Raw genomic sequence first — 23,914 nt, 5'->3', positions numbered from 1 at the left:
GTGTGAGCTCTGCGGGCTGCTGGGACTGCAGAGACCGCGGCGTGGGCACGGAATGGGAAAGCGCCATTGAAGGGACTGAAACCCCTCCAGCGAGCGGGGATCAGCGCTTCCAAGGTGGGCGAGGAGGTGACCAGCGATGGGCAGGCACTAATTTTAGTTACCTTTTGTGGAAGGGGAAAGTGTAGCAGGGAGAGGCGGTGTGTGCTCATCCCTCGCCTGTGGAGGAACAAAACCACCCGAAGGTGCCATCGCCACCCACCCCTGGTGTGAGCGGGTTCTCAAGGGTCTACTCTTGCCGGGGCCCGCTACCAGCGGCACCTTCAGCGGTGCGGCGCTCGCATTAGAAGACTGGTTCTCTCCCTCCGTCCCTGTCCCTCCTGCTCTCCCTAGGCCTCCCGCGGGTGCCCGGGCAGCGCTTTCCGGCGGCGGGAGCGGCCGAGCCTTCGCTCCCTCAGCCCGGGCCGCGCTGCCCACCAGGCCCGCCCGGCCCCGCCGCTGGCCCCGCCCCGCCCCGCGCAGCCGCCAGGGGGCGCTGCTCCCGGCGCTCCCGGGGCCGCCAGCGCGGCGCGGCCGCGGCGCTCGAGTTCCGCCGCTGCCGGGGCCGCCGCCGCCCGTCCCCGCCTCCCCCTGCCCGCCGCCCCGGCCCCTTCCCCCGCCGGGGCCCCTCGGCCCGACCATGGCCACCAGGAAGGCGGGCTCGCGGCTAGAGACGGAGATCGAGCGGTGCCGCTCCGAGTGCCAGTGGGAGCGGATTCCCGAGCTCGTCAAGCAGCTCTCGGCCAAGCTCATCGCGAACGGTGCGGCGCGGGGCGGGCGGCGGCGGGGGCCCGGCAGGTGCAGCCGGGCGGGCCGGCGAGAGGGGCCTGCGGGGCCCGGGCAGGCGGCGGGGCCGCCGGCGGGAGGGGCAGGCAGCGGCTCGGGGCGGCCCGACCGGGCGGGAGCAGCGCGGAGGGAGGCGGGAGCCGGCCCGGCCCCGACCCCGGCCCGAGGCTCCGCGCACATCGCCCGTGCAGCCCCCGCAGAGCCGGGCGGGCCGCGCTCCGTCGGGCCGGGGCAGCAGCGCGGCCCTGTGCGCTCCCGGCCCGGGGCGCGGAGCAGCCCGGGGGATATCACGAGCCTGCAGTTTGCCGGCGCACATGCTGACAGTGTGCATAAAGCCCGAAATGTCCTTCTGCCTCCTGTGCCTGCCAGAGGGTCTGTGCACAGCGTGTTCTGGGAAGGCTTCTGTCCTTTCTCTTAATAGCAATCCTCAGCAATATAGTGCAGCTTTATTTATTTTATTGTAGAAACTATAAATATTTTGCTTGTTCTCTTAATTCTTATGTCACAAACTTCTATATGTTTAACTGAAGGAGGTGAAAAGCAGTCCTTCGTTCTGAGGCATGGAAGTATGTAATGAACGAGGGAGATACAGGGAAGTTGTCTTTGGCATGGGTGCCTTAATTCTGTGTGAGAAAAAATATGGGGATAGTGTGTGCCTCTCTGGGCTCACTCGCCTGCTTGAGGTGGACCTAGGGCTATTTTCAGAGAGCAGTCAAGTCTGTAAAGACAGAACTTGGTGTGAATTCAGAGGTGATAAGTTGTCAGAGAGGATGAGGCAAAACATTGACATCATTGGAAGTTTGTTGTGGAAGCAGTGATAGCTTTGCCTGTTTAGATGGGGAAGAAAACTGCATGATTCAGCTCTATAAAAGAGGGAAAGCCTGACTCAAAGAAGAGAAAAGAATTTAAGAATAAATGGGTAGTAGATAACATTTATATGTGTTTGGCTTAAAAACAACTGAGTGGTGTTCCTGACACTGGTGTTTTCCTAACTAAAAGTAAACATGAGGGAAAAGATGGAAGGTATGTTTAGTTTCAGGACATGCATCATTGAGTGATACACTATGAGCTAGTTAGAGATCACTTCAAGCAAAGGCAAATATGTTTTGCTGCCTAGTTGGGAAGCACGATCTTCATAGTTTCAAGATGTACTTCATAGGTTCATAGTTTCATAGGTACTTCAGAGAGGCAGGGAGAGCTCTGCAGGTGTTAATGACAGTTTGACTTGAATTTCTCTAACCTGTGTATGTTTTACCTAGCTGAAGCATATCAAGAGAAAATGATGCAATCTGCGTAACTTTACACTTCAGTGGTTTTCCTGTGAAGGCATCTTCTAGATTCTGCACCGGTCAAAATACAAATTATTGAAGCATTTCCTGATCTTTAAAGCATGGGAAAGTATCACATGCAGATTTTATCACTTTTTGACAGCACATGAAGGACTAAGTCAATGTACATGACTTCCAAGCCTGCCTAAGAACATAAACAAGAAATTAACTAATCATATGGGACTCTTCTTCTGTATTGGAGTAACACAGGAGGAGAGTAATTTATTTAATGAAATGTGTTCACCTGCTGTGGAGAGTGTGGAAAACTGGAAGTCTGTGTTCCAAATCCAGGTGTACCTAAGAGGTTGCAGGCCAAGGTTATCAGCTAGTGAGACCACCAAGGAGAGGCAGTGCCTCTGTTCCACCCGTGAAGAGACATGTGAACTGAAAGGCACTCTGATGCATATCCCTGTTGCTACTTAATCTGAAGCAATTAACTTAAAAGTTCAGTACCCTGAACTTTACTGCATCCTTCTGTACTGATGTTCAGTTTTGACTTGGGAATGGATAACAAAAATCTGGTTTTTGGCTGAATGTGTAACAATATGGAATATTTAAATCATAGGAATGATTTAAAAGCATGAGGGAGAGGGAAGAAGATCTTTATTCTAACCATATATTGGTGTGTAGGGAATTAGCTTTAATTCTTGAATGCTGGAGCATTTTAACAGAGGATATCAACATTGCTAGGAGTAGTGTTTATTGCTCTTTGAACACAGATGGGAATGAATCCTTTTGGGAAGCTCTCTTGAAATCTTTTCAGTCTTGCACTATTGCAAAAGAATAGACTTATTTTACTAGGATTCAGTTACAGCTCCTTTTTGAAACTGGGATTAGACAACTTGATAAAAAGTTTAGTGGTCCAAGTTATTATTTGGGCTGTTTTGCATTAGCAAATTCCCATCTCTTGAAGCTTACAGCCTAAATAAGATGCAGGAAGAAACAGCAATGACAGCTCCCAGGACAAAGGTCTGTGTGGCTACAGAAGGCAGTAGTGTGTACTTCTGATGAAATGCAGCACTTGAGAAGTGCAGTGTTTTGAGTGGACTTGATTATTGTATTGTTTATTCTGTTTAGTTCTGCTGATGGATCCTATCTATTCCCTAATAGAAGCCTGTGTATAAAACCTGGCAGTGGATAAAATATAAATGACAGTTTAGGTAGGATTTTGGATGCATAAAAATGACCCTAGAACAAATGTCTGTGTCTGATTGATGGCATTTGAAAGGTTTTCCTAGCTTGCTAAACTTTAAGTAAAAGAGAGGAAAAAAAGAGAAATATTGAGTAATTGCTATTCTCTGTGTAATAGTCACAATTTGGATCACAGAAAATGTGTATTCTGTGTCAAGCCTGTGACTTGCATTGCTTTTCACAATGGATAAATGGATAGATAGATAGATGGATGAAAAAAGGGCCTTTAACCCGACTCAGATTTTGTTAGCCACTTAGCCTGTTTGTATTGTATTTCTCTACTTCAGAGCCAGGACTCAGTAGCAGTAATGAGATTTGTGCCATGTAACACAAATCTTGGTCTGGGCTCTTGCTTCATCAGCATTCTGCTAAAAGATTGGGTTAAAACTGTCATGTGCAGGGTGCTGAGTTAGCCTTGCCTAACAGCACATGCCCACCCAGCTGCTCAGGCTCTCCCCTTCCTTACAGGGGCAGGGGCAAAATGTAGAGTAAGATTGGAGCTTTGGATAAAGACAGGAAGATCACTTACTAGTTACTGTTCTGGGCAAAACAGGCTTGATTTGGAGAACTGAATTTAATTTGTTGCCAGTTAAAATACAGTCAGATACTAAGACAGAAAGACAGACATGAAAGTTACACCTTTTCCTCTCCCCTTTCCCAGGATGAACTTCACTCCTGTGCCCCTCCCCATGTGGTGCAGGGGGCAAAGGGGTCGTGGTGCAAGATAGTTTCTTTCTGCCTCTCCTTCCTTCTCACGTTTTTGCTCTGCTCTGGATGAGCTCCCCACTGACAGTGGTCCTGCTTTGGAACAGGCTCTCCAGTTCCTTCAGGGCATTCCACCTGGCTCCTCCCTGGCACCGTGCAGCACCTCTGTCCCTCTCCTTCTCTGACCTTGATGTTGCGTTTTTCTGCTGTTTCTCACTCCTTTTGTTTTCTTTTATTTTGTTCTGTGGCATTTTCTGCCCTTTCTTAAATACACTTCCCCAGAGATGATGTCAGTTGTGCGAAGTGGCTCAGCTGTGTCTGCTGTGGTTCTGTTGGAACCAGCTGGGCTTGCGGCAGGGCAACCCCGGCCTTTTCCCCACAGAGCTGCTCCTGCAGCCCCTCTGCTGCCAGCACCTTGCTGGTTATAACCAGTACAGCAGGATTTTCAGTTGTAGCAGCTGGCAAAGAAATCATGGTGCTGCCCTAAGGGTCACAAAGATGCCGTCCCTGGATAATCCGTAGCCTGTTCAGTGCCGTCCTCAGGTGTTTGGTGTTCACTTACTGAGTATCGCCTCTTGAAAGGAACTGAGAAAAACCCCAAGTTGTTAGAAATAAAATCTTAGAGCAGTTTTCACTAATGAAACTTTGTGAGTGTTCCAAACTGGTTTAACTAACTTCAAAAGTTCCTTCTGACAAAGTGAACTGAAGAAATTTTCATTGCTGGTTGAAATTTGTCTGACATTGCAAATGAACAGCATGATGCTGAAGCATGGCATGACAGATAGTGGATGCTTTGAGTACATAATTGCTTGCTCAAAGAATATTGGGAGAGGTTACTGAATGCTGGATATCTGAAAGTAATCTGAATGTATTTTGAAGTGCTCCCAGAACTGAGAAGCACAACTGGAAGCTAACAATCACATTGCAAAGCTGATTGCAAGGCCATAATGTATTTTTGATGAAACAGTAGCGTCTCATAGGAAGTGTCTACAATGGAATTCAGTATGAAGGTTGTATCTGCTCAGGGCATTTTCAGGACATCAATATTCTCGTGCTTTCTTTCCTTCCTTTGGAAACAAAGTGAGGAAACCTTACGCTGGTTCAGCAGCCAGCTGAATGGATAAAATAAAGGATCCATGATTTTCCACGGGTGTTTCCGGCCATTCATTGTTGCTGTAATTGGAACGTGACCTTGCTCAAGTTCAGTGAGATGGATGGCTCTGTCTGGAAAAACACTGAGGGGGCGAATTTTTATAGTTCAAACAAGGTAGAATGGTGTAGTTCTGTAGAAACCTTAGCCAGTGTGAAATATTGCATTACTGTGGGGAGACAGTGCATGCCCAGGAAGTTCACAGATCTATATGCTACCAAGAGCATTGTGACATTGCCATGAAAATAGAACATTACCTACAGGTATCAAGTTTGCTCATGGAAATACACCAACGTGGTAACACAATGTTTTTTTTTTTTTTTTAACCTAGTGAATTTCTTACTACTTTTGCTATTCCATTTCTGCTTGATTTGTCTTGTCTGGGATCTCTTCTCTGACTGTCTTTCCTCTCAACACCTTGTTTTTTTGCAGTCTCCTATCAGACCTAGCCTCACGTTTAGCCTGGCAGAGTAATGGAACACAGAGGAGTTAGGAGCAGAGTAGCAAACCCAAAGGATTATGAATTGTTTTACATGTCTAATTTTGTTTGTCACTTTCTATGCTTTTTCCTTATCTTGATATAAGTAGGGCCTAAAAATAGAAACATCTTATCAGTTTTCATCTGTTTTGCAGCCTTGTGAAATACAAGACCTCAGATGTATGGTTAAAGCTTATCCTCAGAATAAACAAGGGATTTCTAAACCTCTTAGGACTCATGCCCTACTTAGAAGGTGTTTACCAAATTTGTTTGGTTTTATAGATAGAGTTTGTAGTGTGATTTGTATATGTAAAGCTTCCCTAAGAGATTGACATCTCTACCAGAAAAGTTTGCAGACCATTTTTGCATGTCCACCACAGTAGAAGTTATCATTTGTTATCATCTTTGTTTTCCTCCTGTTGCATTCACTGTCACATTTACAGAACAAGATTACTAAGGACAGACATTTTTCTGAATGAAGAGTAAAGGTGGTGACAGTACTTAGATGTGTTGTCTTATTTTTGACTGACAGCTTTGTTTCTTCAGATAGCCAGGGGTGTTACAACAGTGTAAGTGATGATGTGGATCATCTGCTTGTACTCACACTGCATGTTCCTCTGGAAGAGAAAATGCTAGCGTGTGATTTCACAAGTAACCAAGCTGGTCTAACACCTCGCTGCTATTATGTAGAGTAGTTCTTTCTTCCTGCCTTTAATCAAGCTGCTTCTTCTCTGAGCAGCTTCTCCTGGTTATGTGTTCCTGGCCTCTCCCTTGTGTTGATGAACACCAGAGGTGGGAATTACTGTGCTTGGCCAGCAGAAAGCTCTGTGCTTCTTGTTCTGGTCCCTACTGTGTTTGCTGGCTTGCCAAGCTCATTTGCCTCCCACAGGGGTGTGAGTAGTGGAACAGCTGGTGGAAAGAACAGTAGCAGCAGCCAGTGGAGGGCAAAGGTGAGGGGAACTGTGAGGAAGCATGTAGTTGGTATTGTGGAATGAAAGAAGTATTTGGGGCTTATAACTGATTACATTTATAAGGATATTTCTATATATTATGAATGTAATTATTTTAGAAATTGGATGTCTTATGTAGTAATGTTAGGTTGATTGCACTTTTGCCTTGTTTAAAAGTTACAAGAAATGGTAGCCAGATGTATCTGTGAATAGATACTTGTATGTTTCTGTATTATAGCTGCTCTCAGTTCCTTTAAACCAACTTCAAGGGTTAAAGGTTAGAGTTAACTTTTCTATAGGGAAATAAATTCATTAGCATAAACTCAGGGTCATTGATACCACTTTTGTTTGGGTTTGATTTGCATGGTAGTAAAGAAGGGAGCAGAAGATCCTTAACTTAACAAATATGAGCCATTCTCCTTCCCTGCCGAGTTTGGGCCATTCCTCCTCCCCACAAATCTGTCTTTTTAAGAATAAAATCTTAGAATTTAGTGGTTCAGTTCTTCACAGTTTTCTCTGCACTGAATACTGTTTAATTTGAGCTGATAAGGAGTGACTGAAGATAATAACTTTGTAAAAAGCAAAGTGGCAGGATGCTGAGATAAGTTGGAGGAAGTAAGGATCTCTGGCTAATAGTGTGAGGTGGGTATCCAGACCTTTAATAATTGGAGAGCATTTTATCTCTGCTCCAGGCTGTGGAGGGAGATGCTGAATCTGGGCATTTCTCTGGCATTAGCAAACGTGTGGCAGAATGCATAGTGGCAGGTTTTGGTAGCTGCTCTGATCAGTGATGTTATCAGTTGCTCAGGAGTTACTTCAGGGGTGTTGCAAGAATTTCTGCAAGTTCCCACCCCACTGATGACCTGTGTGTGATTGGTATGACTCCACTCAGAATTTGTATGCCTAAGCTGAAATCCTTTACTACAATCTCATATTATCTGGAGTTGTAAACAGTGCATCTTTAAGAAAAAGTGGGCTGAAAATACCTTTAATTTCTAGAATTTTGAATGCAGCTCACTTGAGACCAATAACTTGGTTCATCTCCATAAAACTTTTGCACAGGCAACCAAGATATGAAAACAACAACAGCTTACAGGCCCTCCCATACTTTTCTGCAGTTAATTATATGAACAAGTTGTAGCTCATCTTTTAAGTGTGCCTTATCTCAAACTCAGATTTGCACGGGCTTAGCTTGCAGCTACACTTCTGTTTTTCTTTTTACTATTTAATTGCAGTCTCTTTACCTTAATGAGAAGAAAATGATGCATTAATCAAGGCTTTAATGGGACTACATTAGAGCTGGGTTTAAGGAAAGGAAGAATAGGGACCTGTTGTTTTTAGAACAGTTGGTAGAATAAAAACAAAACAAACAAAAAACCAAAATGAAACCCCACCAAATCACCAACCAACCAAGCTGCCAAAAGGTACTTTCTATATTAACACTGGTAGTTATGTACCTGAGGCAATTGTTTCTGAGACTGACAAATGTAGGGTACTGTCTTTCAAGAATTTACTTGAGGCTTCCAAGGTGGACCTGGAAAGCTAGGAGAAGATTGGAAGAGGTAGACAACTGCAAGATCTTGCCTTCTGGGGAACAGAGGCTCATCTATGTGCTTTCATCTGAGCTTTGGGTCACCCCAAACACAAAAAATCTCTCTTCTGACCTGGCAATTAATTAGTGATTTCATTTTTTGTCAGTAATTTTCTTTATCTTTTTGGGACAACAAAAGTTGGATTCCATTGTCATCATCTCTCAAATTTGCACTGTGCTGCAATATAGCTGTTTGTAGAGAATGGACAAGAGCCACTGACCTTATGACATGGCTTGGTTTTTGCCTTCCATCTAATTGTCTCTAGTATTTTGTTGTTGTTAGTAGCAACAGGAGAACTGTTTTATCCTCTGAGAAATAAGTCATGGCAAGAAGCAAGATTGGAATGAATTCCTAGCTATCAGAGCATGTGCTTTTCCTGTTCTCCCAGTCATTCCTTGATCTTTGTAGCCTAAACAAAACAGAGATGGGAAGAAGCTAAGTTTTGATCGTTCTTCCTCAGTGTGGTTGATAGAATTGTTTCCAGTTAAACACTCAAAGATGATGGTGGTCCTGTTTCCCACACTTTGTGTTCCCAGTCTTGGGTTTGACATGCATTCTTATTTCTTGGTTTTACATTGTATTGGACTGAAGGGGCCAAGTTTTTTTCAATTGTAAGCCTGTCAATCTTCTAGATGATACATTGTGACTTCCCTGGCTTGATTATTTACTGTTCTGATGGCCTTAACATTTCACAAAATTTGGTGAGCTTGAATATAAAAAAAATAGTTTGAAACAGTTTTCTGTTCTTGATATGTGTCATCATAAAATAAATTTCAGTAGTAGTGGTACTTTGAAAGTAAACTTGCCTATGCATAAATAGATTGGAAAGCCTGTAATATTTTTCTTCAAAGCAAGTTTTGGCTGTCAAGCAGGAAAATTGTGTCCACGCTATGTAGCTGCACAGTAAAAAGGTGCCGTGCCCACTGTGTACTTAAGAGGCAGAGAAATGAATGACTGTATATAATTAAAGGGGTTAGTCAGTAAAATTAAATTTCCTTGAACAGCTGACTCTGTATTTTCTGCTTCTGGTTTTATATGTGTGACATGTGCATCAGTGTGAACCTTTCTACCAGCAGTGCTTGTTGGGATGCACATATTCTCTGGGTGCTTTTCTGCTGTCTCCAGAGACCTGGCTGGACCAGATCCTGGGCAATCTGCTCTAGGTCATCTTGCTTGGATTAGGGCTGTTGGACTAGATGATGTCCAGAGGTCCCTCCCAACCTCAGCCATCCTCTGGTGCTGTGAATTCTTGCTAATAAGTAGTCAGGGATGGGATCATAAATGACATCTCTGCATATATGTATATTGTTTATCTTGTTTTTAATATAAACCGTGTAGAAATCTAAGAATAGTTTTAGCATTCATTTTGATTTAAGTAGCTCCTGGTCCAGATTTACTGGGTGCTGAGCACAAAGTTGAATGAGTACTTGGAGACTTGTCCTGACATTCCTCTTCAAGCTACTGCTCTTACTCATGGCTTGATACATTGTGAACAAAGCACATGTCTGCTTTAAGTGCACAGTCCATTTGTTCCTGGGTGAAAAACCATGTGGTTCATGCTTTCTCTGCCAGATGAATATGAAATCAGTTCTGGATCCAGGATTTCCAGATCCTTCTCTGGAAGAAAGCTCAATTTTTAAATGGCCTTCTTAATAACTTAAGAAGGCTACAAAATTTTTGTGGGAGGCTACAAAATTTTTCTTGTTTTCGGCCGTTTTATAGAAACCTTACTCTGAAATCTTTGTCTGGTTACTATATAAAGCAATTGACCTGTTTGAGATCCTTCTTGCTGCATACCATTCCTAAATTCCTTAGGTTTTTTTTTTCTTTGTTTTTGGGTATTGTGATATTCCAAAATGTCATAGGATGTCTGAGGGAAAAACCATCATAAAATACAGCAGCATGCTGCCCTTCAGGTCCTCTGATCTTTTAGGTTTACCTTTGACAGACTAAGAGTTTTAGGGATTGAGTAGGAATAGTTTCTTTTCTCAGTCTCAAGCTAGTTTCCCTATGGGAAGGCTTGAAGCACCAGAAGGGAGTTTACAAAGCAAATCTCAACTTCCTGGAATTCTGCACATCAATGCATGGTCCCTTTGGGATCCTGGAAATCTCATACTTGTCCTCTTTATCCCTTGTCCCTTTCCTACCCTGATTTGTTTTTCACCTTTACCTTCTTTTAAAATAGTCCTGAGTTAGGACTTCAGTTTTTCATCTTTGTTTTTTCTTTCTGGGCTCCAGGACAGAGCAGTTGAAGCAGCAGCATCTTCTATTCTTACAACTCCATGCTTCATCTAATTAATCTCACTTGATGCAGTCTTCATTTGAGACTAATGATAACCATGACCTTTAAACTTCAGTGCATTTGGACAGTTGGGCTTTTTAAGAGTCTAAAATATGTTACCTGAAATATTTAAGATTTTGGTGAAGAGTGGATGAAATAATACAACATGGGATATAATGTGCTTCTAGATTTATTTGCTTGCTTATAAGGAAAGATTAAAGTTTGTTTGGCCAGTCAGATTCTGTAGGTATTTTGCTCTGTATTTCTTATTACTAAATACATCCTATTCAAATTCAGATCCTCAGGGCCTGAGTCTAAGGTTGAGCCTCTTTGCTTGTGGTAGGAGATTTTATCCTAATTATGCACTATTTTTCTTGCAGCTGTGTAATTCAGAGAAAAGGGAAATGAAATACTAAAAATATTTCTTTAAATCTATGCCATTTGGCATATAAGGAAGAAGGGGTGCTTTTCTGCCTAGTCTTTCTTGCTGTAGATGTTGAGCTGTTGAGGGAGGTTCCATAAATAACATGTAAGTATTGATAGCACAGGATCATGTGTATTCTGGCCAGTGTTCCGCAGCAGCATGATATGGGTGTTTAATTGCAGAGAAACATCTGGTGCATGGGGACTTGATAACAGGAGCAGGGTTGTTGATAGTTGTTGCCATAGTTGTGATAGCTGTTGTTATCCAAGAGGTGTGTTTCCCTTTTACCTTCCAAGTATTTCCTTCTGAAAAAAGTAATTATCAGACCCTTAAAATTTTTCTGCATTAATATGAGAAACCACATATATAGTAGTCATGATCTGGACAAACCTCAGTGTTTTGCTTTGGTTTTTATCTGAACCACCACAGGAAAAGTAATACTTCACCAGAACAGTTACTTGTGCTCCACAAAACAACAGGTAGCCAGAGGTTCATTGGTTCTATTGAGACCACATCATCATTCACTATAATGTGTCTTGGTGTGCTCTGGAATTGAATAAACTTTTAAACTCATTTCTTGGAATGAAATCTGAAGGCAAAAGAGAGCTCCTAATCTGTATTCAGCTATGTTTTGGGTTTTTTTTGTTTGTTTTTTTTTTTTTTTTTTTTTTTTTTTTTTTTTGTAGTTGTATGCAATTTTGCCATTCTTTTCTTTCTCTCTCCTTCTCTCTAACCTTACTTTTAGAAAGTAATTTAGAGCTGGATATTCCTCTCACCTAGCCTGCTAACAACCACTGGCTTCTTCAAGTGCCTGGAGGTTGTGGTAGCATTCATCAGAAAGATGAATGTGATTCAGTGAATGTTTCAAGATAGACCATGGTCTTAACCTAAGTAAATATTAGTATTATAAGTGGTCTTGATCATTCTTTACCAAGGATAAAAGAAGACTAATCCTCTATTTTAATTCTGTTTTTCTGTGAGTAACTGCTTCAGATTCTGATACTGTGGTGAAGAATTTGCTTCAAAAAGCAGATATTAAAAATAAAGTAGCAAAGTGGTTTTATGATGATATTTTTAGAGACTATTTTACAAAGGCACATTGTTGTGTGCTTTTTCCTATTCCCTATTTATGGCAGCCTGTATTCTTATTTTGAAGATGATTCATATTGATCCATACTGCACAGAGGGACAGCCACGTGTACACAAGGCTCTTCTCAAGCCATTTTGTACAAATGTCTAAGCTTTCTCTAAGCTGAAAGAAAGCAGCTTACATGAAATATCTGTATTTTATTTTTGCTTTACATGCTAAGAGAAATGGGCCTTTCACCTAAAGCATCCTTGAGTTTGTCATGGAGTTCCAAGGTGCTTGGAGTTGTCTTTGATTACAGGCAGAGGACATCCTATTAGTCAGGAGATTGTTTCAGTGATACTGTGATGTGGCAGAAGCAGATGGGCAGGTTAGGCTGTTCTTGTCCAAAATGGTTCTGCAATGCAGTTGTGATGTAAGTCAGCAAATAACCCCGTAATCTGCTAAGTAATTGTTGTTGATGAATTCTTCAGCACAGAAATAGATGAATAAGAGGGAATCTCTCTTTTAATCATGAATTTTATACTAAGCCATAACTGTGTGAATTTTCTGAAAGTGAGATACTGGATTTCATGGTATTGAAACTGTTTTTGAACAGTTTTTCTTCTGAAACATCTGTTTAAACTGGCTGAAGGAACACTAAACTTCATGTTATCAACTTTACACAGTTTAATTCTGTCTCTATAAAGTGTCTAATAGAAGAATATAATCTAGATCACTCATGCTGTGCTGGAAGAAAAAGAAAAGCAATTTCTTCTCAAACAGTTCTTAGATTATTTCAGGATATCTTAAGGAATAGCTATAACTAATGAAAAACTACTAGAGCTATGGCTTCATAAATGGATTCCTTCAGAAGTGTCCATGTAATTGGAATTTTGTTACAAGCTCCATTGAAAGTCATTGTTACTGACATAGAATGGTTGATGCATAAAGCCAATGCTTTGTTAATAAAGTATTCACTCAGTAATAATTTGATTTAAAAGTTTGTTGCCAATAACAACAAATGCCAATGACTTAGCAGATGAGAGACTCAGTAAATAAGAAAATAAGAAAATTCTGCTTTGCAGTGTCCTTTATGGTTTGCAGTCTGTGACCTGCTGTTTTCAAGTGTTAGTCATCAGCAGCTGCCCCAGAGCAGCACCTCTGCCATGAAAGCCAGTCTGACAGTAACTCTGCCTCTGTCTCTCATGGTGCTGTGTCTCATGATCTGCAGCAGTGCTACAGGCAAGGGCTGAGCTGTGCTGGGTATGAGTGACCTGGAAGAGCAGCTTTTGTTTTGCTGCTCAGACCTGGGTGTAAGCTGCAGCTGCTGTTTTCTCCTCTCCCACGTTTGCTTTGAAAGAAACTATGGGCACTGCATGTCACTGCACTGTGACTGTCTCTAGCTCTGTGTGGATCATTAGCTTCTCTGAGGGGCATCAAGGATGGGAAAAAAATACCTGGCTCCTATAGACTGCTTTGATTCCCCTCTTAAGGTGCCAGGATAGTTTTAGAGTATGTGGCAGTTTGAACTTAAGGCTTTGTTCGTGCTTGTGTCCTGTCTTTAGAAACATTACATTTCTAAAGTTTTCAAGTCATTATCAGGGAGGTGAAGCTTATCTTAGGGTCAAGGTGGGAGGATGAGAGAGGAAAAGGAGATAGAGGATACATTAAATTTTCCAGAGGTGGCTTCTTGTTTCTCTCCTCTTCCTTTCCCCACTGTGAGAAATTCTGCAATGTGTAAGAGAGGAATAATCTTACAAACTTTCTGTAGAGTGCTAGATTTATGTCTAGCACTGTCTTGTTCTATTGTGGCCCCACAAATGGGTGAGAAGATGCTCTTCCTCTTTCTGTAGCTGATATGGCTGCACTTTGCTCTTGCATGTGCCAGTGCTGTTGTTTGGTTACTTTTCCCCATTACTAGTAGAAATGATTTCAGCACCTTGTTTTACAAATCCTCATGCCTCGAGGTATGCATTTTCATACCTAGCAGTGAGAAGTTTATTTTCTTTTTATTTGGTGCCTGACCTGTTCTTTGGCTCATGTGTCGTAAGAATCCAAACTAGTTGTTTCACATGCCTCCTTGACATTTTTCAGTTATATAAACAAAACATACCTGGCAGCTGGTGCTGTTCTTAGCTCAACAGTACAGTTGTTCTTACCTCTTTCTCCACAGAGACAGATCTACTGTAATTAACTTCAGTAAAGAAATGCTTGTTACAGGAGCGTGGACCAGAGCAGTTTTTAGGACCTTCTTGAAGGGTTGCATGTGAGAATGAAATGTACATGTGATACTTTCTTCTTTGGCACTTCTGAAGTTCTGCTATTTGAAGTGTTCAAGAATGTCAGTGATAGACCTCACTCTTTCCAGTGTAAACAGCCTTGGTGGTATTTCAGCTCCTGAACCAAAGCACTTGTTTTAGAGTGTCATTTAGATTCCTTGCTATGTTTGACAATCTTGTTTCCTCGACCATCTTTGGAAATGGAGCTTGCTCAGTGAAGCATTAAACTGGGTAAAAGGAAAGAGAAATGTTACTTGTTAAGTGAAATACTTTGGTTTCCCTAAGTACAGATCAGAGAGAAAGTATCAACTTGCAAATCCCTTAAAACATAAAGTAACTAGTTTGACATATTTTCACCCTTTTAAAAAGTTGCCACTGCAATTTTGTTACCAATTAACAAAATTAATCTTCATTGTTCTTCTCCCAAGTGGGACATTACCATGCTGACCTAAAGTATTATGTTCAAGTTTCACTCCTGTTTGTTAATCTCCTTTTTAAAGGGACTCATAAACAAAAATTGTTTACTCAGAACAAGACTCTGAAGTCTTCTGAATATTATGAGTAAAATACCTGTCCTGAAAGGACCTGCCAGTGATTGACTTTTTGAAAGGCAATTAACTGCATACAGTGAACTGAAGTTCAGTTTTGTAAGTTTGGAGTGGGCCTCTGATCTCTGAGAGCCTTTCACACAGCCCATATTAAATTCCTTGAACCAAACTAACCTGCTTTGAATTGCTGTACAGCATCAGTTGTCTGCTTTTTTGAGGAGGAAGGGGAGAATACTGACTTGAGGTTAATGTTTTAATTCTTTTTATCTTAGAACACAGGAGACTTGATTCTACAGTGAATCAGGCAGGGAAAAGATAAATTGAAAAGTAAAACAAAATATCATGTGATGTGATAAACCCAAATACTTAATGTTGTGTTTGCTTTGGTTAGTTTGTATTTAAATCCAGGCAATATTAGTGAAATAAAATTATTTCTAATACTTCCTGTGTTTGTTGTTTTTACAGATGACATGGCAGAGCTTCTTCTTGGGGAATCCAAACTAGAACAATATTTGAAGGAAAATACTCTTAAACACAGTAACAGTCCGCGGGGCCCCCAGCCAAAGCTGACTGAGGTCAGGAAACATCTCACGGCAGCACTTGATAGGGGGAATCTCAAGGTATGTAAGTCAGCCTGAGCAAGAATTAGAAAAATTGGCATTGATGGAAGTATTGAGGAAAGGTTCCTTAAATTATATTTGCAGATTCTGAAAGTGAGATTAATACAAGAGAGCATTTTCTGTCAGAATCTTCTAATGTTCATAACCATTCTGGTCCTTGTTTTACTTAACTGTTGTTGTAGCTACTATGTCAGCTTACCTTTTCTGTACTCAACATCCATCTTTTCAGAGATCAAAAGAAGCTTTGTGTACACTCATCTGTAACATTTTGTTTTCAGTGGCTTCTGGGAGTATTAATTTCTCTTTCTTTTCTCTCTTCATTCCTACATTAATTCTTTTTTTCAAGACATTTATTCTGCCCTGATACTTTGAAATGATGTGAATTGAATATGTAGCCTGTGGAACATATATCATTAAGTTTTGATGCTATGTTATTTTCAACTGTGCTTGTGTTAGAAAAAGAAGTCATATGAGGAGCTGTAATGATAGGCTGCCTTTAAATAGTTTTATCACCTGGAAAAGCTGTTTTCCAACTGAGAGGTATTTCTGGTACCAGTGTAAATACCCATGTGAATATCTAAAATGGCTGGTAAAATGCTTTTCAGTAGCTTGCTGGAATGAGATTTAGTGAATTCCCCCCTACTTCAAGCTTCTCAAATATTACACAAGACAGGATTTTGTTAATTTGTTGCTCTGTTAGAAGAAATATTCTGGGGGTGAGAGAAAACATACCTAATAATTATCAGAAAGAATTAGGTGTGTTTTCTTAGGGAAAACCCTTTCTTATTTCTCTTCCTTCTAGCCAGAATTCCTACAAGAAGCCAACCTAATAATGGCCAAATTAAACTATGTGGAAGGTGATTACAAAGAAGCTCTGAACACATATGCTCGAGTTGGTGTTGATGACTTGCAGCTGACTGCAGTGGCACCGTATCGGCTACGGATGATTGCTGAAGCGTATTCTACAAAGGGTAAGAGGGCTCTTTCCAGTATCATCATGTGGAAGTAGTTTTTAAAAGTTAATTTATATCTTGTCCAAAGATGAAGAATCTTTTTAGTTTGAATGTCATCTAGACAGTAGTGGAGTGCCATATTCATAGATAAAATAAGAGAATGGTCTGGGTCCTTTAAATTATTCCGAGTTTGTGATAGTTGACAAGATTTTTACCTCAATTAATATTCTAACTGTGATATCACTGTACTGTGATCTCATCAAATTTTTTGAGTGTTTGTATTTAAAAGTGTATAAATGTATAGTAGCTGTGGCTAGTTGCCAAAAATTAAGGGCTACAAAATGCAGTGCATTTTTGTGCTGGCTGTGGGCAGAATGGAGAACTTTGATTCACTATGATGCCTTTTACTGAATGTTAAAATGCTCAGCCTAAGCTAGGTTGCATAGTTAAATTGCCACTTAATTGAGAAGAGTATTAATAACATGACAAGTGACTTAAAGAAATTAATCAGTGCACTTTTAATTTTTTCTAATATGAATATAGATTTTTTTAAAAATTCAGAAAGTAAAGGTAATTAAAAACGATTTTCTTCTTCACTACTCTAGTATAGTGAAAATTGTAATGCTGGCCTCATGTCTTAAGGTGGCAGTGCCACTTCAGTTTAGAAAACTCTGTAATAGACTTAGGGCTGGCCAGTGTGTTGGGGAGAATGGCAGTTTCTATGCCGGGGTCTTATTACAATTTCCTGAGTGAAGTGTTTGCTTTGGTTTGCTGTGTTTAAGCATGGCTTTTGTTGCATATGTACTTTTTGTTATGGCAAGAGCAGAGTCAAAGGCAGCAAAAAATTTGTGAGAGAGTTCTATAGCTTTGACTGACGATTGATCAAGAATTGTTTTCTACCAACACTGTCCTTCAGTAAATGTTAGACAAGCATGAATCATGTCCTATAGAGATGTCAAGGACATAAGGGAACTAACTGGTAGCCGGGACAAAAGGATGCTTTGTAAGTCTGGTCACTAGATTAAAGTGAGAAGTGGCAGTGTAGGGGAAATTCTTGTATATGATGTAAATCTGCTCAGTTTTCTCAAACAGCATCTCTGTGGGCTTTGGAGCAGTGTCTCCTTTGGGTACACTTCCACTCAGGGTTGTGGATTTTGGCTGTTCTTTTTGTTTTGTTTTTTTAAATCTATGAGGATGTCTGTTGAATTTGTCATGTTCTTTCCATGGACTTGAACAACTTTAAGAATATAAATTTGCTTTTATCTCCAAGGAATTTAATTGAATCTTTTCCCAGAGCTCAACTCTTCTGGCTTTGTTTTATTTGGCCTCATAAGGATATGAACCAGTTGAAACCATAGTGGCATAAATTTTGCTCATAAAATCAGTATTATTAATTTTACTTAATTCAAACATAATGTATTAGAAAATAGAAAAACAGATACCTTTTCTACTCTGGAATATTTTGTTCAGAATAGGTTGTTTTTTTAAAAAATGACAACAGAAATCCAGCATATTTTCTGTCTAGATGTGTGGGGTTTCTTCTTCTGATTTCAAATTTTATTCTTAAAACATTGAAATCTGTCATATCAGGCCTGATTTGTTGTGATGGGATTTCATTTCCAGTTGAGTGAAATTGCAGGACAGTTTGGGTTGGAAGGGACCTTAAAGATGATCTCATTCCCAGCCCCCTGCCATGGCCAGGGACACCTTTCACTAGACCAGGCTGCTCAAAGCTCCATCCAACCTGACTGTGAACACTTCCAGGGATGGGCACCCACAGCTTCTCTGGACAGCCTATTTCAGTGCCTCACCACCCTCACAGTAGACAATTTCTTCCTGACAGCTAATCTAAACCTGCTCCCTTTCAATTTAAAGCCCTCGTCCTGTCCCTACATACTCTTGCAAAATGTCTGTCTCCAGTTTTCTTGCAGGCCCATTTAGATACTGGAAGGTAACTTAAGGTCTGCACAGAGCCTTCTTCAGGCTCAGCAACCCCACCTCTCTCAGTAGATTAAAAAATTTTAATTTTTGTTCTTCTCATAGTAGATGATTGCAAGACTATAGTCTTCTGTGTGATATAGAATGAGGTGGTAATCACCTTAAATTCTAATTCTTGAATTAAAATCACCTTAATTCAGTCTTAAATTTAGTATTCAAAGTCTGGACAGGTTTAGAGTAGCTGACAACTAAATAGCTTATGTTTTCTGCCCAGTAGTGTGCATTTAATCTCACTCTCTTCCCCATTTCTGGCAGTGTTTTTCTTTCTCCTTTTAAGAATGACTGTAAACTTTACAGTCTGAATTCAGTGTCTCTTCAGAGGTGACTGAGGCTTGTAAGTATTACCAAACTAAATACAAGTTATTCTTACAGAGATTTTGTGCTTCACTGGGATTTTTATTTCTGCTTGTATGTACAGGGATAACTAGATCATAGAAAGTTTACAAAACTCTTCAGAGCATTTAGATTTTATTTCTTTGGCAGTCATAGCACCATGTTATTAAGCAGTGAGGGACTGTCCATGCCTGTTTGCAAGCATTGGCCCAGCTGCACCATTTAATGCTGCACCATGCAGTGAGAGGTACCTGCTGAAATTTCCCTGTTTGAATCCAGTTCCAGTGGATTTGCAATCTTGTATACTATTGTGTAGTGGTCAAATACTGATATTCTTACCACTGAGAAAGGCAGAAGGCAGATAACAAATGGTAGTTTTTAATGGCCTTAAAATAGTTTTCATTATTTAATGTGGGCCCACCTCCATGTACTTACTTTTCACTGTGAGGCTTCATTCTGTAACCCCAGAGGTGATGGATTGAGAGGGATGCAGGAGTTGACATGTTTATTTTTCTACAGTTGTTACAGGGTACTTACATGAGCATGTTGCCCTGTATCCATAGACAGTTCCACAGCTCACACCAAGCCCTTGGAAATGAGCTGCTTTCCAGATGGCTTATCTTCCTCATGGAACACACCAAGGGTGTCTCTCTGTTCCTCACAGCCAAGGAAGGGTCTGTATGGATGCAGCAAAGTACTGAATGGAATCAGGGTCAGCTTCAAGCTAAATTCTGCTGGAGTTTTATCTACTGACAGCTCAAAAGAAGGGGAAGAACATCAGTAGTGACAATGGTGGGGAGAAAAAATGGAATTGGAACATGAAAGAGAAAACCAGACAACTAAGCCATCTACTGCCCGTGGTGCACTCATGAAAGGGATCCTCTCATTTTTATTATATAAATGAGTTAAATGCTTATATATGTATCTTTAAAATAGTGCTTTTAGCTTTTTATGCTGCTTACTGCTTTAGTTGAGGACAGCATATTTAGAAGACTATATATGAGAAGAGTCATGATATGGAATGATAGTAAGTCAAGCCAAGGATTCAAAGACTCTCAAACCCAGCAAGGAAGATTAAGTGATTGTTATTTTCTTGGAAATACCTAGTTAGGGAAATGGTGCTTCAACTCTTCCAAATAAAGTTTCTTGCTAGATTTGTCAAAATGCAACATTGTAAAATTTCTACAAATTTAAAAGAAAATCCTATCAACTTACCTTTTGAAATATTTACAATACATGTGGCTCTTTGCAAGCCTCTGGTGTGTGGGGAATCACAGGCTCTCAGTGCCCAAGAAGTGCTGGAAAGTGATTCCTTTCTGTTGCTTGTTCTAGGGAAAGTGTGCAAAATTGTTACTGTGGTGATGAAGCCATAGTTGTATTCTCTCAGACTGAAATAGCTTGTGGGACAAGTTGTTTGGTTTTAATTTTTTTTCCTGGCTTCTGGCAACAAAAATTACTTCTGGTAGTGATGTCTTGTGCTTTATCCTGACTTGCAGAAGATGTGGGATGATCTGATGAAAAGGTATCTGCTTCTGTGTCCATTAAATCAATGGGAGCAGACTAACTGTGTGAATGCATGAGGCAAAGCCTCAGAAACTTGGTTAGTATAATTCCAATATTTTCCTGCCTTTTCTTCACACTTTTCCTCAAATTCACATGTTAAAAACAGAGTTGTAGAAGAAGATTATTTTATGTAGTTAACTTCATGGACTAGCATACCTTTTTGACTTTACACTGATGTTTTTATGTGTATGCCCATAGAATGATTACACCTAGTGTTTTCTTTAAGGAAGGAGCTAATTTTGATGCTGTGCTTCTGAGTAATGATTCTGTATGGGTATGTAGAAGGTGTTGTGTGGGATAGAGTGTTAATAAAATCATAGTTTTTGTATTAACTATATAATTTTTAAGAATTCAAAGACTTGCTTGAAAACATGCAGTGGGACATATTTAAAATGCGGTATAAAACATAAAAAACATAGCTTTTCAAATCAATGGACCACTTAGTTTTTGCAAAAACATGAGGATACTTATTTGGATCTGTTGGTTAGCTTTTCCCTCATCTGCTTGTAAATTTATTTGACACATAAGTAGAGGAGAAGCATAGAATAAAACAATTTTCTGTAGCAAAATGCCTATGGTTGGAGTTGCCAGCTTGTTTCAAGAGGGTGTGATGAGGGAGAGAAAAATAGGCATAAAAGAATGACATTGCTGAGGAGACATGCAGGTTTGCACGACTGTTGTGGCAATGTGTTAGCCTGAGAGCAGATGTATGAAATTGTTGGAGCTGGCTCTCTGAAGCTCTTGTCTGTTGGTCACAGGAGCATGTCATACCTTTAATATGAAATTTTAAGGAGCAGTACAAAAAAAAAAGCAGATTTTCTTTTCTTCTGCCACAAATATAACTTGGCTATCAGTATGGTTATTAAAGATGTCTTATGTGGATTGAGCAAAGCTAAGAAATGAGGCTGGGCAGGGGAAGGAGGAAGGAAAGACAGTCTTGGGATTGTGGTGACAAGTCTTGGCTCAAAGTAAAACATAGAGGTGTTTTGTGCATTTCTGGATGCATTAAATACTTGATATTTAAATATCCTCATAGAAAGAATTACTTTCTGATAGGTAGGGAAGGTTCCCTTGTTCAAAAGGTTGAGTTTGTCTCTTTAGGGTCTATTTGTTTACTTTCTTCCCTAGATCAGTTTAATTGGCAGTGCTCAGTTCTGAGATTGTGGAGGATCTTAAACTCATTAAGAATTGAAACAAGACCAGTTATGAATCCATGAAGAAGTAAAGAGTATGTATGTCTTTTGCTTTTCATGTTGAGCTTGTGTTACTAGCTCCAACTTTTCCTACTTCCTTCTCTTACAAGGCAAATCAGAAAAAAACTTCCATGTGCTGTTGCCATACAGAAGCATGTATTTATAATCCATTTTAATACTAGGTGAAGCTAATAATCTCCTAGGGTTGTGGCCTCTGGGAAAAGAACAATTAAGTTTCTGCAAGTTTTCAGCAGTATATGAATGAGGTAATATACTGGAAAGCATGCCATAGGCATTATTCAAATACTGTGCAGGCAGTATCTCCTATGTTTCTAAGCAGTTTTGTTGGCTTATGGAAGCACAGATGAAATGCATGCACAGTGGGATATTGAGGTGTTATTTTGGGGAGGAGCAACTTGTCAGGAACTCTGCAATAGCAAGTTTTTATTTAAATAGGAAATAAGCTTATTGAAATATTAGGTAACATAATTCTGATACTGCTGCCTAAGTGAGAAGACATAATTGAAAAAATGACTTTATAATACTTAACATTATGAATTAGTGACCCTTTCTAAAAATGCTTGTGGAGTAACATAGCAATTTACAGGTCTGACATTTCTTAAAGGCTGCAACTTATTAAACTTGATTTTAGTAAAGAAAATGTGTTTATAATTAACACAGTGTATAGATTCACTGAGAACTTCAGATATCTGTCAAAATGACTGTATTGCATTACAGTAATGAATTTTTGTCAAGTGTGTGAGGGATGTTGTTTTGTAAGTTAGATTGTGACATTACAGAATTTTAGCATTATTACTGCAGGCTATTTTACATTTTTATTGCCTACATATTTGTTTGAATAACTGTGTTTACATTTAAATGATATATGTTGAGAAAGGTGAGGCTGTCTTTACTGCTGCTGACCCATATTCAAATTTAATGTTGCATTTACCAAGTTAAATGATTGGCTATTAATTAGTTCTGTTTACAGAAACATGGAAATACTCATTAGGTTCAATGGCAGTGTCAGGTGCATGTGGATTGCTTCTTTGCAGCTAGGAAAAGCTGCTGCACTTACCTTTAATCATATGCAATTGTAATGGGATCTTGTGCACTGCTAGCCTGTGTCAGCAGACACCAAGCAACTCTCATGGAAGAATGCTAAATGAAAGCTGGTTCAGTAATTATGCTGGGGATCTCTAGACTCATTAGGCAATGGGTCAAGAACTCAGGTTCCCCCTCCTCCTGTCTTGCTGTGCAAGTGTTGCAGACTGTCAGTGCGCATTTTGCAGACCATGACTAGGAGGCCTGTGCCATAGGGAGTTCAAATTTTCTCCATTAAAACTTTTCTTTCCCCAGACTACATTTATGACATCTGCTCTGCTGGAGCAGGGACTGGAAGGAACCCAGGCATTTGTCCTGCTTTCCTAAGTACTGCTTTTAACTCTCTTATTTGAAAGCTAAACTCTAAAAGAGAATACTGTATTTCTTATTAAAATAGACTTCTTTAGGACTTGGGCAGTTTGGTGGTGTCTTATTCTTAGTTTCTCTCAAATCTTTAGAATTTCTCCAGAAACCTTCCTTTGGCAGAGTGAAGAGAGTTTAAAAATGTTGGGCTCCAGTTAAAAAGTAGTGATTCTGGCCTCTTTTTCTCATGCCACAGGAAGAACAGGTATCAAGTAGAGCTTGTCTTTTTTCCTTAGAGGTGCTTACAGGAGCAATCCTGACCCTTTACAGCAGAACAGTGTAAATTCCATAGTGAAATAATTTCCTGCCCCTGAGCAAAGAGCTTCCTTGATGCCCATTCCATGTACTGGTGTGCAGCATTTCTGCTTTTGGGGAGCGTTCAGCAGAGAGAGGTCCACTCACTCCAGGATGAGTAATAATAATAATAATAATAATAATAATAATAATAATAATAAGCAGCAATAAAAGCTTTTTCCAGCTTTTAGCTCTAGCTTGAACTTTTTCAGCCCTGCCACTAGATGCTGGCCTGTTAAAGGGCTATACTGTAGCAAGAATTGGCTGGCATATGGTTATTAAGAAACAAATGTGTGTACGGAAAAATACTGATCTCTTCTATGTAAAAGATATTGCAAAAGTCTGTTTCTTAAGAAAAATACAAAGATTGGAATGCATTATATTTAGAGGAAAAGTGTGACCAATTGTTTCACGACAGTTTTCTCAGATGATGTTAAAAGAAATCCCAAAATATTGTTATGCTTTTTTTGACTGCTTAGAGTAATAAGTAGGTATTCAATTCAGAAGAAAAGGTGAGTATTGATTGTTTTTCATCCATTTTTACCTCTGAGTATTTATTATAAATACATTTCCTTACACTTTCTTCTGTTTCTCTTTTCCTTTATAATAATTACTTTGCAAATATCAGTAGGGAATTGAAGACAAAAACAGCCCCATGCTTTGCTTTCTAAAAAAA

General features: G+C 40.1%; 1 protein-coding gene across 2 annotated transcripts in view; it reads left to right on the top strand.

The window, feature by feature from the left end:
• Positions 1-627: 627 nt before the first annotated feature.
• TTC7B (tetratricopeptide repeat domain 7B) overlaps positions 628-23,914 on the top strand; it is a 117,371-nt gene continuing 94,084 nt past the window's right edge. The window contains exons 1-3 of one of the 2 annotated variants that reach the window (XM_058026865.1): positions 628-797; positions 15,283-15,437; positions 16,240-16,408. In XM_058026865.1, coding sequence (XP_057882848.1) covers positions 677-797; positions 15,283-15,437; positions 16,240-16,408 — 445 coding nt within the window. In that variant the 5' untranslated portion in view covers positions 628-676. Of the gene's footprint in view, positions 798-15,282; positions 15,438-16,239; positions 16,409-23,914 lie in introns of those variants that run through there. The other variant, XM_058026866.1, reaches the window with a different exon arrangement.

This window comes from Melospiza georgiana, chromosome 6, assembly GCF_028018845.1.
Source record: "Melospiza georgiana isolate bMelGeo1 chromosome 6, bMelGeo1.pri, whole genome shotgun sequence".
Taxonomy (NCBI): Eukaryota; Metazoa; Chordata; class Aves; order Passeriformes; family Passerellidae; genus Melospiza; species Melospiza georgiana.
This window is presented reverse-complemented; position numbering and strand designations above follow the sequence as displayed.